Consider the following 16,592-nt stretch of genomic DNA (forward strand, 5'->3'; position numbering starts at 1 on the left):
GATATAGGTGTTTTTTTTTTGGTTTTGTTTTTTTTTTTTGCTTCCTCTCTCTATAAAGCTGGATAGAATGAAGATTGTATTTGTATTAATTTGTATTAATAGAATATATTTTCTATAAAAATATTCTTAGTAATCAAAAATATTTTTCCTATATTTCTCAACTACTTATAAAATTAAACACTCTCTGAATTTACGAGCTCAGTGCATTGATTGGCTTTGTTTGTTAGGACATATTGCTTTTATGTTTCTATTAGACTAATAAAAGTTAGAAATAAAAATTTAAAAATTGGGACGCCTGGGGTGCCTGGGTGGCTCACTGGATTAAGCCACTGCCTTCGGCTCGGGTTATGATCTCAGGGTCCTGTGATGGAGCCCCACATCCGGCTCTCTGCTCAGCAGGGAGCCTGCTTCCCCCTCTCTCTCTGCCTATTTGTGATCTCTCTCTGTCAAATAAATAAATAAATTCTTTAAAAAAAAAAATTGGGACGCCTGTGTGGCTCAGTTGGTTAAGCCCCTGCCTTCGGCTCAGGTCATCATCCCAGAGTCCTTGCTCGGCAGGGAGCCTGCTTCTCTCACTGCCTCTGCCTGCCTCTCTGCCTGCTTGTGTGTACTCTCTCTCTCTGGCAAATAAAATCTTAAAAAAAAAAATTAAAAAATTAATCTATTTTCCCAAAAGTGAAAATTATTTGATATTTTATACAAAAAATATTACTTTCTTAGAAATTTTATTATTATTGGTTATTAACAGTAAAGAATTAAAGGTATAAAAAGAAAATAAATCACTTGCACTTATTAGAGCTTTTATGAAATTTCCATTTAATGAACAGTTAAGCACTCATTGGCTACATGGCACCAGACTTCATCATAAAATTGTAAAATGTGAATAAAAGGAAAAATTAATTTTACTACTGGGAAGAAGCTGATCTGACTGACAATGTAAGTTCAAAACATAAAAAGAAAAGATGGAATTTTTTATATAACTTGTCAAGGATTTTACTTTGCAATTGAAGCAGCTTTTGTGCCTTTAAATAACCATCATAGGTGGAAAAGAAAAGGACTTTTTTTTGCCATCCTTAAAATTTTGATATTATTGGCAGTCCTTTTTTTTTTCCTTTTCCCAACTAGGAAGGATCAAGGAGGGAAACATATGGTTTTTCGTTTTCGTTTTTGTTTTTTTATTAACACATAATATATTATTTTCTTCAGGGGTCCAGGTCTGGGATTCATCAGTCTTACACAATTAATAGCGCTCACCATAGCACATACACTCCCCAATGTCCATCACCCGCCATAAGGTTTTAAATCATTCCCCATCAGTTCAAAGGTAAGAAAGGTAAGAAGCTGTGGGTCTAGAGATGGTGGCTTATGAACTATCACTAACACTACTGCCACCGTCCCTCATAGAACATGTGCTATGTGCCGGCCACTGTTGGGTGTTTTACATGTATTGACTTGTCAACTTCTGCTGACCAGACTATGGGGTTGGCACTACTGTTATCCCATTTTACAGATGAGGACACTGACACACCCCAAAGTTAAATGGTTTGCCCAACTATTACGGGGTGAAGCTGGGATCAGAATCTAGGATGCTTGACCTTAGAACCTGTGCTTCATAAGACTTCGTGGTCTGCTGTCTCTCAGCTGGGGATGGATTTGCCTATAGCTCCATTTTCTTTTTCTTTTCTTTCTTTCTTTTTTTTTTAAGATTTTATTTATTTATTTGAATCACAAGTAGGCAAAGAGGCGGAGAGAGAGAGAGAGGAGGAAGCAGGCTCCCTGCTGAGCAGAGGGCCCGATGTGGGACTCGATCCCAGGATGCTGAGACCATGACCTGAGCTGAAGGCAGAGGCTTCAACCCACTGAACCACCCAGGCGCCCCCATTTTCTCTTTCTAAGAAGTAGAGATAATGATGTTTTTATAATATTTCTTAAGGAGTAAATTATATAGTGCTTGTAAATCTCTGGCACAATAAATTATCTGTGCATGCATTTATGTGTGTGCGTGTGTGTGTGCACTCCCATACACATATTTGAGTATATAGTTATATACTTGAGTTTTTGTGTATTTTTAATATACTTTATATACTTTTCATTTTATATACTCACAATACTGGGATATACAAACATATGTATCTCTCCAGAAAGTGAACTAAATCTAGGTCTTCCTCATTGAATGAAATTGTACATAACATAGAGTTCTAAGCTTCATAATTTAGTGACTGAAGTGAACTTCCATGGAAAACATTCCAGCTCACACTGATTTAAACAGACTGTATGTGTGGTTTTAATGAGTAATATTGCAGGAGAGATCCAAGTTGCCAAAGAAGGTCTAGTGAAAGAGAGAGACCTCTGAGCTGGGTCTATGAATCACATTCAGCTATACACTTTGTATTTTGTTACAGCACTCCTATTCTGAGCTACTGGAGGTACATTGAGCAAAAAGATGACAGCACCTGAGCATAAAGTTTCCAGCTGCCACCCACCTCCTTTAGTTCCAGTAACCATGAAGTGTAATTGGGCCACTTATAATTTTCAGCCTTTTGAATAACTTTGTCTACGTAAAACATAGATCATCCTTCCCCCTCTGACTTTCTTCTTTTTCATGTCAAGGCTTCAGCACGACTATAGTTTGTTCTAATTTTGCTTTTACTTTTACCAGAATGCTTCATAATTTACAGTTAATTTAATTCTCAAAGTCTTATTATGAGAAATAGCAGTCTTCCACCTTCCCATTTTCCACTCTAAGAGGTAACCACTTTCCATTTTGTTTTAGCAGATTCCCTGAGAATTTACTTACCCATCTCTAAATCTCATATTTATGTAACTCTTCTCACACTCTTTTAGTCTTCAGCTTTAAGCACTATCCATTGACCTCTTATGATGAAGAACTTATTAAGATGGAGATCTGGCACCCTGTCCTGTCCTCATGCCCCAACCTCCCATGCAAACTTCCTATCACACTTCGACACAGATTTGTCATAACTCCAGATAGTTCGGTCTTTAAGATTATAACTATGTAAATGTTATTCACAGCTGGGCCAGGGAGACACTGGGTTTGATTATTCTTTCTGGAATAATACTTTGTTTTTCTTGGAATTAGTAACTCTATTTTCTATGTATTTCTGTCTAATTCAACTCTAAACTCACTCTGGTATAACTCCTCTCTTTATATATTCAAATATTTGGAGTATTCTGTTGATTTTATTTTTAAAGAAATCTATCTCAGAACATTCTAGACCTCTCCAGTCTAGACTCACTGAAACTCTGAAAGCTATCCCTTTACTTACCATTCTGGGATTACCTTTGCCTCTCTCTTGTTTTAGATTCCTTGTTTTCTAGATTCCAAGTCATTGTCCACACATCTTCCAGTAGTTCCCTGAAGAAGCATACAGAGGACATACATTTTTAAAAGTCTTTATGGCTAAAAATGGCCCTATTTGCTTTTTCATGATAATTTTAATTATTATGGGATTATAGGTTAGAGATCATTTTCCCCCTCAGCATGTTGAAAACATTCCTCCATTGCCCTTTAGCTCCTAGTATCCTACTAGAAATCCAAAGCTTATTTTGGTTTGATAGGAATTTTGAACCGTTGTGAAAAAAGTGTGTAAATTTGAACTTCAGTGTGCTTTGCCAGTACTGTCCTCTGTCTTCCACTGTTTCTAGTGTCCTCTGTTTTGCTGTCTCCACAGGATAAATACCCCAGCTTCTGTATTGGTGGATCTGGGTAGTCACCCAGCTCTCTAGTATGGAGAAAGGGACATGGGGTCTAACTTCTTCCTAAAGAGATTTGCAGCAAGTCATTCTGTTTTCAGTCCTACCTTCGTCCATGTCCAGGGGTATCCTACCTGCCAGTTCCTGAGCTTTCAGGGGATTCTGTTGTTTTCAGTTTTCCTCCCTACTGGTTAAGCCTTCAGCTTTTGGGGGACTGCTGAGAAGTTCACACATTCCAAGCTCTACTTGCTGTCATCTCCTTTTCTTTTACCCCTGAGTTTATGCCTTTTATAGAAAAGATCCCTTATTTTTTATTTTAGCGAAATTTCAGGAGGGTGAAGGGATAGGGGCATACATTTATTAATCTGTTTTCTTTAGGAGGAAATCCTGGGGTAGGTAGTATCAGGGAACAAAATCATTTTTATAAATAAATGTTTCTTTAAGAAAGGACCTCCTTGAGATTTTCCTGTTTTGTCTGTATACATATAATGAGATGAAATAACCCTTAATAGTGAGAAATAAATCCCCTCTATTTCTAGTAGAGAAGGATTTACCTACAGGTCACCGAGGACTTAAATAGGAAGATGGGATTTCCTGTCCTTCTCTTCCTCTTCAGATACTTCCAGTGGACAAAGGGAGTGGTTAAGCCTTTCTTAACATTTTGTGGCCAGTCTTAGTTTAAAATAACAAATTGAAAAAAAAAGATAAATTGATTTCAGTCCTTTTTAAAAAGAAGTTGGGTTCCCCACCCACCACTTCCTGCTTAACTTCCTAAGAAAGATGTTTGGAAAAATACCAGCTATATTCTCACTGGATAGGGATTTTAGTAAAGATTTTTTATCAAACTGCTTGTGAGATTGAATGTCCTTTAGTGAAAGTGATCCTGATGGAAGGAGATGAACAATGTTACTCACCATTATCCTCTGATCACAGTACACTGTGCCAAGAAATAGGCCTCGAGTACCTGCTGTATGCCAGTCAGCATGTTAGTATTTAAGCCAAAATGGTATCTCTTGTCCTCGCTGAGTTTATATTCTAATAGATGCTGTGATGTAATAGCTCCTATTAGGGGATGCTTACTACCCAACAGTGCTCTACCTGGTTGAATCCTTAGCACAACCCCACAATGTAAGTCTTCGCATTCTCATCTTACAGGTCAGGAAACTGAGGCTTAGTGGTTTGCCTGAGTTCATCCAACTGATATGCAAAGCAGCCAGAATCTAAAGCCCGAGTCTATTTTATTTCAGAGCCCATGTTCTTATCTGTCTTGTTTAAAAAGAAAGAGTCAACAAAGCAATCTCACATACAATGTTTTATTTGATCTTCTTTTATCCAACCTAGTGAGGGCTCTCATTTTTTTAAAAGATTGTATTTATTTATTTAAGAGAGAGATTGAGAGAGAGAGTGCCAGTGCATGATGGGAGGGGCGAAAGCAGGCTCCCTGCTGAGCAGGAAGCCCCGTGTATGGGGGGGGGGTGCTTTGGGGGAGGGGGTTTCTCAGTCCCAGGACCTTGGGATCACAACCAGAGCTGCAGGCGGCCACTTCACCCACTGAGCCACCCAGCTGCCTCCAGAGGGCTCTCATTTTTTAACTGAAATTAAATTATTTTCAACTTGAGAGATTTGGTAGAAAAGAAAAATCACTAATTGCATCATTTGGGGGTGTGCGTCCTCTTATCTGCTTGCCTTATTTGATGCAGTTTCTTCATGAACAAATGCTTGAAGATAAAACTTATTCGTAGAACACAAATTTTAGTTTAATTACAGTAGAGGAACTTAGCTATTTTAAGGAACTCAGTATTGAATAATTTTCCAAGCAAACAAAATAGTTTGTCATGCAAATGATCACATTCTAATTTCCTTGTATAAACACCAGTTTCTCATTCTTCATTTGTTTGAAATGTTTAGTCCCTAGTAGCTGAGGAAAAATGTTTAATCCTTAGTAGCTGAGGAAAGACAAGAGGAGTCAGTACATGGCTCCTTTTCTTTAGTTTCGTTAAATTGTCCCAAATGTTTAAAGGCACCCTGGATTATCAAGAACAATGCACAAGGAAGACAATAGTAAAACAGAGGAAAAAAATAGTAAAACAGAGAGACAATATTTCAGATTTCTTTCAATGTGTAAGCAGAAGTCAAAGGGAGTTCAGTGTTTAGCAAGAAACGCAGTTCAAATTAGAGAATCTCAAGGAAATCTTTCTCATTGGTAAACTGATCATTATTTCCACCAAACATTCATTGACAACTTGCTGCATGACAGGTGCTGCTTAGAGATAGGTGCTTTCTGGGGATAAAATCATGTTTCAGAACAAGATGTCTGCCAGCCAGAACCCATGGTCTGGCAGTTAAGTTCTGTGACCTGTGTGTGAGGCAGCCATCTGGTTTAAAAGCCAAAGCCTCTGAAGCCTGGTGCACAGCAGACAGGGGCGTGCTGCTACACAGGGAGGGAAGGACAAAAGTAAAGTGGTAAAGAACCAGAGAGGCAATGCTGGAGAATGACGATGAGGCAAAGACCTTGTCACTTTGTGGGGAATGCAGGTTCTCTGCAGGAGAAGAGAGGACAAGTCCATTTGGGATTGCACTGCACAGAATGGTTCAGAATAGCATCTGTATATGTTTTTTTACAGGTTTAAATTAAAAAAAAAAATGCAAACCACTTTCCCAGGTATCCCATCAGCCTTGATGGTAATAGCGAAGAAGGCTTTATTTTTATCTTTGGTACACAGACGAGCAAACTGAAGCCGGGCCAGTTTAATGATTCACCCGAGGTCACAGCGTGTGTTCTGACCTGGCTTTGGACTTCAGTCTTCCAACTCCAAATTCTGAGCTTTTCCCACCATTCAGGAAGGACAGCACCCAAGGAGACGAGAGGGGTAGATTAGTCTGCAAACTGGATGGCACAGACCGTCTCACCCAGGCATGTGCACAGGAGGGATGCGTGGGGGGCACAGGCTGACACCGTCAGGACAGATATATACATGTTCCCAATACTGTCGAGGACGACGGATGGCTTTGCAGGGACACATACCGTAGTGTGTGCGCCTCACACCGTAGCAGAGGTCAGCAGGAGTTGTTGCTTTCTTCTTTGCTAGCTTTGTACTGTTCAAACTGTGGATTAACAGATGCCTCGCTCAGATCCAGCCCTTAAACAAAATAGTGGCAGAGTGATTCTCTGGGCTATAATCATGAGGATGAGCATCGAGGCCTCAGAGCTCACTGGAAAAGAAAAAGTAGGGATAAATGAAGTTGATCTCTGTATGTCGTGTTAACAATGGATTTGGCATTTAATGTTTTCCTTGGACTTAGAAGACTGGATGTGGGAGGCCAACACAATGACAACAAAGCAAGGGCAGCTGACCACAAAGCTGTAACATTGTTTGAAAAAATATATATATATATTCATATTCATATATTTATGATTTGAATTAAATTTTAGATTTGATTTGGTCCAAGAAAGTTTTATAATGTGGTTAAAACATGTATTATCAATCTGAAGGTCGAATAAATCTGTGCTTCTGAGTATAAGTAGAAGAAAGACAGAAGAACTGCTTTATATGGAAGAACTTGCATCAGATGACATCACCGGAAATCTGAACGATAAAATCATTTTAGAGTTTTCCCAGAGTTAAAGGGGTGTCCAACTTATATGGACACCCTCCTTCCCATGATGGGTAATTTTAGTTTTGAGTTTGTTTTGTTTTGAAATAAGATTTATTTATTTGAGAGGGAGGGAGAGAGTGTGCTTGAGTGCGGAGGGGCAGGGTGGAGGGAGGGGGAATCTCAGACTCTGCACTGAGCCAGGAGCCCAAGGTGGGGGGGTGGGGCTCGATCTCACAATCCTGAGATCAGGAGTTGAGCCCAAACCAGGGGTCGAGAGGATGTTCAACCAGCTGCGCCACCAGGCACCCCTCGGTTTGGGGGTTTTAATGAGAGATTGTTTTAGTCATATGTATTTTATGCTTTCCTGGGGATGCTTAAGTTATGGTGTTGCTAAGCCATGGCAAAGCCGCCGCAAGAAATGAGAGGTGCTGTCATGCATGTAGTCAGTGCGCGGCTTCCTGGCAGAGCGACTCAGGTGTTGCAATATTGCTTACCTCTGGGCACTCCGCCCTTGCTTCTGTGTTTGGGGCCCTTCTGCTGCGGCAGTACAGACGTCATAAACTGGCCAGTGACTCCAGGAAGCGAGAAACAAGAGAAGTGACTCAAGTGGGACTTACAAGGATATAAAATCAATCCAGAAATCTGCATGGTGTTCCCCCAAGGCATAGTAAAGTTATCTCCTGACCAGCAGCAGTGGCCATGTCTGTGTTTTATATTCGGGATGTCATGCCTTTTCGGGGCTGCTTTGGTTTTCATCATAACCAAACATCAATTTTGAAGAAAAAATAAAAATGTTAGGGATTTGGGAAAACAAAACTATCCCATGGTGTAATTTTTCTCTGAAGTCTTACTGTCTGGTAAGGTCTTATCAAAGGTAGAAAAAAATGGATCTAGCATACAATTGTTGAATATTTGGTCTCTTTGTAACCTATGGTGTACATGTAGTATTGTTCGTGTCTAGAAATCTCTTAAATAAACCAGGAAAGAGAGTTTGGAGAAAAACTGACTTGGAGTGCTGTGTTCACAAAATTTCTTCGAATCATCATTTTAAGGCAAAAATCTTTAAAGTAAAAAAAAAAAAAATCTTAAAAGTAAGGCAATGAGATTTGAGTAGATTGAAGCTGACCAAGAGTATTGCATATGTTGAAAATCAAAGTGCTTATAAAGTGGGCTACCCTTAAGAAAATATTACTTTATCTTTTGAGCCAATTTTTATTTTCAGTGTGTTAGTTTCTAAGACATTATGCAGCCATGTCTATATTATTTCTGTCTTCATATGAAAGAAGTAAATTAAAACGAATAGCTGTGATTTATATTTTTAAATCATAGGAGTAGTAGAAAATCAGCTCAATTTTCTAGATTTTTTATTTCCTCCTCCCCTTTTTGGGCAAAAATCATGAGCAAAGAAACTCAGCGTTCATGTTTTTGACAGCTCACAATCTTATTATCAGTCCATTTCCTCCCCATTTCCCTGCTACCGTCCTAGCTCAGCAATTTTTCACTTAGTTGCCCTGATCACATCTTTGCTTTCCTACAGGTTGTTTTATTTTTTTTTTTTTTACAAAACCACCAGAATTATGTTTCTATAATGTATGTCAGACTGTGTCATATGCTGCTGGATTTTGATTACACTTAGAAGAAAAGCCAGAGTCCTTTCTACTGCCCCTGGAGATCTGTCTGTGCCCATCCCACCCTCTGTGTGCTCTAGTTTCCTCCCAGTTCTTCACTAACTGGCTTGACCCAGAAGGTGGCCTGGCACTTGGTATATCCTCTTCCTGGATTGCTTCTGCACCAATCGTATCAGCCTTGCCTTCTTGTCTCTACTGACTCATCTCAAAAACTACCTTCAGAGGGGCGCCTGGGTGGCTCAGTGGGTTAAGGCCTCTGCCTTAGGCTCAGGTCATGATCCCAGGGCTCTCTGCCCAGCGGGGAGCCTGCTTTCTCCTCTCCCTCTCTCTCTGCCTGCCTCTCTGCCTACTTGTGATCTCTGTCTGTCAAATAAATAAAATCTTAAAAAAAAAACAAAAACAAAAAAAACAACTACCTTCAGAAAGATCACCCAGCCCAAGGCGGCTCCTAGCCTTCTACTAGGCTATCACTCCGCTTTGTTTTCATTTATCATTTAAGTAACAAATACTTACTGAGCACCCACTTTGTGACAATAAAGTTCCTGCCCTTAAGGGAGATGTCATTGCAGTCAAGGGGGTTTGTCAATAATCATCACTATCAGGTACCCGTACCCTGACCCAGTGACATAAAAGGAGCAGAAGATCCATGATGCCATTATTTCCGCCGGCATTAGTGAAGAGAACTTTCAGGGAGCTCATTCTTTCTCACACTTTGACTGTTTATTTCTGCAAGGTACCTCTGCAACCGGAGAAGGGTCGAGGTGTATGTGGCACAAAGAACACAGCCATAAGGCTCTAGCAACGCCCCCCCCACCACCAATTTACTATGCATATTCTTGAGCAACTCACATTGTCTACTTTTTGCATTAATTTTGTCATTTGTAAAATGAGGTAGTCCTATCCCTTTCACGAGGTTCTTGAGCCAATGAATTATGAAAGTACTTCATAAATAGAGCACTAGTCAAATGTCCCATTCAGGTGAGTATCAGATATAGCCTGTAGATTTGTTTCAATTTGTGACACTTTTCTCCTCTCCCCCCAAGGGAGCTTCTTAAATATGTGTCTCTGTTTACTTGTCTTTTGGGTAAACAATGCTGAATAATATTTAGCTTGTCTCTGGTGGCCATATTTTATTTTGATTCTATCCTAACAGCGTTAATTTTTTGTTCTTCTGCAGTACTTTGGAAGTTTGCTTGTTATTTTCTGTGTGGAACTGGCTTGTGGTGTTTGGACATATGAGCAGGAAATTATGGTGAGTTCAAAGTGGGGTATAGTCACGATCTGGAACAATACTCAGTTCAGCCTTTTGAATCATATACTTTGGAGTTATTTAGGCACATGATTGTGATTTTGAATGGTTTTTTGTTTATTTGTTTGTTTGTTTAAGTAGGCTTCATGCCCAGAGGGGAGCCCAAAATGAGGGTGAAATTCATAACTAGGAGACCAAGACCTGAGCCTAGATCAAAAGTCAGAGGCTCAATCCACTGAGGCACCCAGTACCTCTAATTTGAATGTTTATACTGTATAATAACAATGCTGGTCCCAATATTTCTGAAAATGAACACTTTTCTTGTCTGGGTCTAAAGCGTAGTTCCAAATCATAATTTGTATAATTTTATTTGCTGTACTGTGTGTCTTTAATTCCACAGGTCTCTAAAACATCGATGTAATAGACCAGAAATAATACATGTCCTAAAATAATTTTTCCAACTTCTGAGTATGTAATAGGAAAGATTCGTGTTCACTACAAGATCTGGGAAAGCTTGAAAATCTACATGTAAGCCTCATAAAATGCCCACCTCAGCTGTATTCTGATGACTAGGAAGCATGAATTTTCTGTTCCCAACAAGCTGAGCCAAATTCCTTGAAGAAGAAGCATATTTGAAGAATTGCTGTGTGTTTACTTCAGCCTCGAAACACTCTGACAGTTTGAGACTTGGCTACATGAAAACAGCTCTTAAGCATTTTTCTCTTTCATTTTAGGAATTGAAATCAACTTTCAGAGCGATGTGAGAATGAGCAAGGAGAGGGGATTTTACCAGTCCCGTTGGGTGTATCACTTGCTCCTCACCTCCGCTCACACAGGGCGTGATGACTTTCTTAATGTTTGCCAGCTTCACGGGTGACAGTTGGTGCATCTATCACCCGTGAAGTTGAGCCCCTTTGCATGTCTATTTGCTGGCTGCTATCACCGTGGCAGGCCAGGTTTGTCCCCTCCAAGCACCACAGAGTAATTCTGTTTTGGGAAGGTGATGTTTTTCAACAAGAAGTTCTTGAACAGTTTACAGGACAGAATCAGAATAGAGGGGAAGGCAGAGGAAGAAGGGGTAGGGACAGGGCATTCACATTTGTGACAAGTTCCCCAGATGAACCTTTGACATTTGAACGTGTAGAAGCTTTCAAGAAGAGAGGAAGATCATTTTGTATTTGTTTCAGAGAGGCATTTTAGTACTGAAAGTGAAGTCCTTTTGGTACCGGTACTGATATGGCGGTGAATCTGTTACTGTATTGTGAGACTGTTTTGAATGCTAAGCGGTAATTACAGACTAATGAGTACTTTGCATACTCTAATTTGCATGTAAACAATGCTTGGGCGCTGCTACCCATCTGAACCTGCCTGAAAATGCTCCTGCTTCCCATCCATGTCTGACAACTCTTAGTAAGAAGAGAGAATTTATGATTTTTTTTTCTATTAAAAATTGAAAAGTCAGGGCAGGTTCTGACTAGTTTAATAAAGTTAAAAGCTTTCTTCAAAATGAAATCTCCTGTTAAAATAGGAATGTTCTTGCTGTCTTTGAGAATCATATTTTCACTCCATCCCTAGAAACCTCATATATTTCGGGAGTGAAAGAGTAGTTGGTGGCTCCAGACTCCGTTTCTGGGTTTTATTGATAAAGAGATGGTCGCTTCTAAATTTTTCTGTTTTCAGGAAGTACGTGTATCTCCTTGACATTCAAGCAATAGATAGTAGTCCTAGAATTAGTCCCAGATCCTTCACCACTGCTTGTCCTTATGTTTTTTTTGATAATTAAAAGGGATTTAGAAATGAATTTAGTTTCTATGGATTTTGAAATGGTTTGTATAGCTTTTATGTCATATCATTATTATTTCTTTTTGAGATTTTTTTATTTATTTGACAGAGATCACAGTAGGCAGAGAGGCAGGCAGAGAGAGAGGAGGAAGCAGGCTCCCTGCTGAGCAGGAAGCAGGCTCCCTGCTGAGCAGAGAGCCCGATGCCATGCCAATGCCGATGCTGGGCTTGATCCCAGGACCCTGGGATCATGACCAGAGCTGAAGGCAGAGGCTTAACCCACTGAGCCACCCAGACGCCCCTGTCATATCATCATTTGATAAATCTCCCAAGTTATAACAAATATGAAATGAATTAATTTAAGGGATTTGAAAGGAAATGTTTTGATTCTAATACAATCTAATTCTAGAAGATACTTTCTTCTATTCAGTTAGGGGGCCATCTTCCGGGTATCATGGTGGTACTAAATGGATACATGCTGCCATTTCCTTTGAGTGCATACACCACTGTTTGCTTATGTAAATCTCCCCCATTAAGTCACCAGGAGAAAGCAAGGGCTGTTGGGGCTGTTTCCAAGGGAAATGTGGAAAATGGTTCTTTGGAAGAAAAGTTTGTCAGAATTTTTTTATTGCTTTTGCACTAATAGCAGTGTGAATGAAAGGTGCCATTAAAGTTTATTAGCTGCCAAATTTTGCAGAACCCAGCCTTTGCATAGAATGGGCTTTGTGCTCTTAGCTGTTCCATGCAAGAAGCCAGTAAGTGTGTGTTTTCCTTCATGGCCAAATCACAGTATTTTGTGCCAGAACCTCAGTGGTCTCCTCTGTTTCTTGCCATATTTGGCCTCATATCAATTGTGGTTACACGAGGGAAACAACTTATATTTACTTTGTAAAATAAAATTTACAATAAGACTATTCTAATAACCAATTCAAGAGATTTGACATCAGTCTGTTTCCCGTTATTTCTGTTGTTTATACGTGGTCACCTCCTATTCATGATTCCTTCTTCAGAAAAATCTGTCAATAATATTAACTGTTTCAGATTATAGACTTCTAGAGATTTACTTCATTTCCAATTTTATATACTCAAAGAGATATGAAATAATAACTTCTAGTGAGTAGCTTGAATTTTGGTTTAGCTCCCTGAACTTTGCTGAAACCATGTGAACATGAAGTACCCACAGTCAGGCTAAAGGAGCAAAGTTGTGTGCCCAAGTATTACCATGTTTTCTTTTGTACATACATCTCTAAGTAATAAAAAAGAGAATTAACAAAGGAAAAGAATAAAAAACTTTTGTGGTCAGGAATTTTTAAGCTACTTCTACTGATACTGCTATTTTTAAAATGAGATTGCAAAATATTCCTAATCTTAAATTAGTGTCAGGCCTGCTTGGCTAAGCCTGGTCTGTATGACCACATACATCAGATATGGATATCTGTCCAGTTTCGCAGTTAACATTCTCAACATAATACCACATGTGTGGTGAGACGAGGATGTGTATGCATCAGCTTTCCCCCAGGGCACTGGAGATAAAGCACCACGTGATGCGCTGACTGGATCTTCAGCCAAATGTTGTGTTGTGTACCTTAAGCTCTGTCATGATTAAACACTCTGTTAAGGGACACGGTGCTCGGTGACGTGGGACTGGAAGCACAAAAAGTGCTTTAATTTGTGAGGTATTCTTCCTAAATTTCTTTTTTCTTTTTTTTTTTTTTTAATATTTTATTTATTTATTTAACAGAGAGAGAGGTCACAACTAGGCAGAGAGGCAGGCAGAGAGAGAGGAGGAAGCAGGCTCCCCGTGGAGCAGAGAGCCCGATGTGGGGCTCGATCCCAGGACCCTGAGACCATGACCTGAGCCGAAGGCAGAGGCCTAAACCACTGAGCCACCCAGGCGCCCCTCTTCCTAAATTTCTAGCATGCATCCAAAATCCAATTTGGGGAAAGAGATTTGCACACTTATTCCAGAACGAGGCATGACTTGAGCTGAATTCTTTCCCTTCCTACTTCTTATCCCTTTATTTTTGGTACTACAATCTGCAGTCACTTCGTTTTTTAGGGAGATTTCATGTATTTATTTCAGAGAGAGAGAGAAAGAGAGAGAGAGAGCAGGAGCATGGAGAGAGGCGGAGGGAGAAGCAGACTCCCTGCTGAGCAGGGAGCAGGACGTGGAGATCCATCTCAGGACCATCCCAGGACTATCCCAGGACTCCAGGATCATGACCTGAGTTGAAGGCAGATGCTTAACTGATTGATCCACCCAGGCCTCGCTGCAGTCCCTTCAAAGACTGACTCCATAACATTATCAAATCAGATCCAAGGGCATTTCTGGGCAGGCATCATTTGTTACGAGGAGCTCTTCAACCAAACATGTAGGATGTACAGTAAACTGCTTGTTTTGTGATTTTCTTCAGGTTGACATTGGCATTAAATGATTTCATTTTTTTTTTCTTTGCTTAATGTAAAGAACTTTCTCATTTACTGCAAACATCTACACATAGAGATTGTTTCATAAGTAGCTAATAACTTTGAGCTTAATTTAGGCCATAAACAAATACAAATTTTAAAACAGTATTTGCTAATTGCAATACATGAGTGGGTGAGCGATTATTTTTGTGACTATGAGAATGTTTGTGTGTCTGAATGTGTGTGTTTGTATGTTCCAGTTGTTGATATTTTGTTTGTTATCTCCAGGTCCCGGTTCAGTGGTCAGACATGGTCACTTTGAAAGCCAGAATGACAAATTATGGCTTACCTAGATACCGGTGGCTTACTCACGCTTGGAATTTTTTCCAGAGAGAGGTAAGTGCTACAACTTCTGAGGTAGAGGGTATGGAATAAATGGCATACTTTCAAAACAAATGTTCAAAGCTTTGCTTTGGTCATTCTCTCTGCACTGAAAAGTTAAGCCAGTGATTCAGTTACCACTGATGTAATTCTTTATTGAGAAATTCCTTAAGTGACACCATGCCCTGCTTTTCTTCCTATGTATACCATTTCCCCTTCATTTCACGTAGTCCTCGTATGTTTTAAGAATTTTTTAAAAGCCATTTTGCTAAACTACTGTGAAATATCCTCTTTCTAAGCGTTTCTTGATAAATATCCAAGTTTTATTTGAAGAGATAATTTTTCATGACATTTAGAGCTGTCTTTATTTTAAACAGCTACAATTTTTTAAAAAATACTGGCTCTCGTTTGTGAATTAAGCATCAGTATATCATTAAAAGTATGAGTTTTCTAGTCAGAAAGATCTTGGTTCAGATTCTGGCTCTGTTGCTTACTAGGCCATGAACTTCTATAACTTCCTTAGCTTCTTTCAGCCTCAGTCTCCTCATCTGTAAAATAGGGATAAGACCAGTACTTGCCTCCTTGGGTTTTTGAGAAGATTAAATGGGATTGTGAGTTTGATTTCATTTAGCTTACCATTACGATAGCATGATAAAGCATAGTTTCTTTTTGCTTTTCTTCCTAACTTCCATAGAGCCCTGCATCCACTCATCTTCTCAAACACGGACTATATGTAGATTTTTAAAATCTGGTGACTTGAAGTTCACCACTAGTATGGCTTCAAACCAAGCTCTTCTCCCAAGCAGTTTCCTTATGGTTGGAGATTCCTGGGTGACCAAGTATACCTGTTTCTTTTCCATCATTTTGAGCTGAGCCACAAGGCCTGTGAGAGTCAGTGTCTTACAGGATGGATATCCAACTCTCTGCCCATTACTCTATCTGGGATATGGGCAGAGGTTTCAGTCCAGGATAATGGCCAAATCTGGCTCAGTTGTTGAGATGGTGAAAATTATCATTGTAACACAGATTTCCTATTTATTTAAATGCTTCCTGGCTTTGTTTGTTTACCGTTCATTTGTACTAAAAACAACAGGAAGGGAAAATAGGTGAGACATTAGGGAATTTATAGTAAGCTGGATTCAGCTATTGCCCTGGGTAGAAGCTGCTCAGATTTTCTTTATTTTCTGGGATTTCTGATGTAGACCATGATAATCCAGGTTAAAACAACAAAGGAAGTTTTTTCAAGGGGCTCCATCTAGATAGACAATGTATAACATTGCAAATGATAGTACTGTATGTTTTTAGCTTTATTGCCTGGTAAGTTCCCTCCTCCATATCATAGACCTATTTCACACAAAAGGAGGATGACGACCTCTGGGCACCCTGAAAGAATTTTTTAAAGCCTCTTGTGCTAGTGTGTCAGGGCTGCGGCCAAAATAAATGATCACAGACTGGGTGGCTGAAGCAACAGGAATGTGTCATCTCACAATTTGGGAAGCTAGACGTCTGAGATCAAGGTGTGCAGGGCTGATTTCTTTGGAGGCCTCTCTCCTGGGCTTGTAGAGAGCAGTCCTCTGCCTGTGTCTTCGCAAGGAGGAGACTGTCTTCCTTTTACATGTGTCTGTGTTCAAATTTCTTCTTCTTATAAGGACATCCATCATATGGGATTAGAGCCCATCCTTGTGGACCTTGTTTTAATTTAAAGATCCTATCTCCAAATACGGTCACATTTTGAGAGCTAGAACTTCAACATGGATTTTGGGGACGGGGAACACAGTTCAGCCCACAACACCTGGCTCCCGCAATAAATTGTAGAGCTAAAAGTGACCTCATCA

General features: G+C 39.7%; 1 protein-coding gene across 2 annotated transcripts in view; it reads left to right on the forward strand.

Annotated features, from left to right (window-relative positions):
• Window positions 1-16,592, forward strand: part of TSPAN12 (tetraspanin 12) — a 62,553-nt gene that overhangs the window by 26,512 nt on the left and 19,449 nt on the right. For both annotated transcript variants that reach the window (XM_046020790.1, XM_046020791.1), the window contains 2 exons: window positions 10,117-10,191; window positions 14,665-14,772. In XM_046020790.1, coding sequence (XP_045876746.1) covers window positions 10,117-10,191; window positions 14,665-14,772 — 183 coding nt within the window. The remainder of the gene's footprint in view (window positions 1-10,116; window positions 10,192-14,664; window positions 14,773-16,592) is intronic.

This window comes from Meles meles, chromosome 10, assembly GCF_922984935.1.
Source record: "Meles meles chromosome 10, mMelMel3.1 paternal haplotype, whole genome shotgun sequence".
Classification (NCBI taxonomy): Eukaryota; Metazoa; Chordata; class Mammalia; order Carnivora; family Mustelidae; genus Meles; species Meles meles.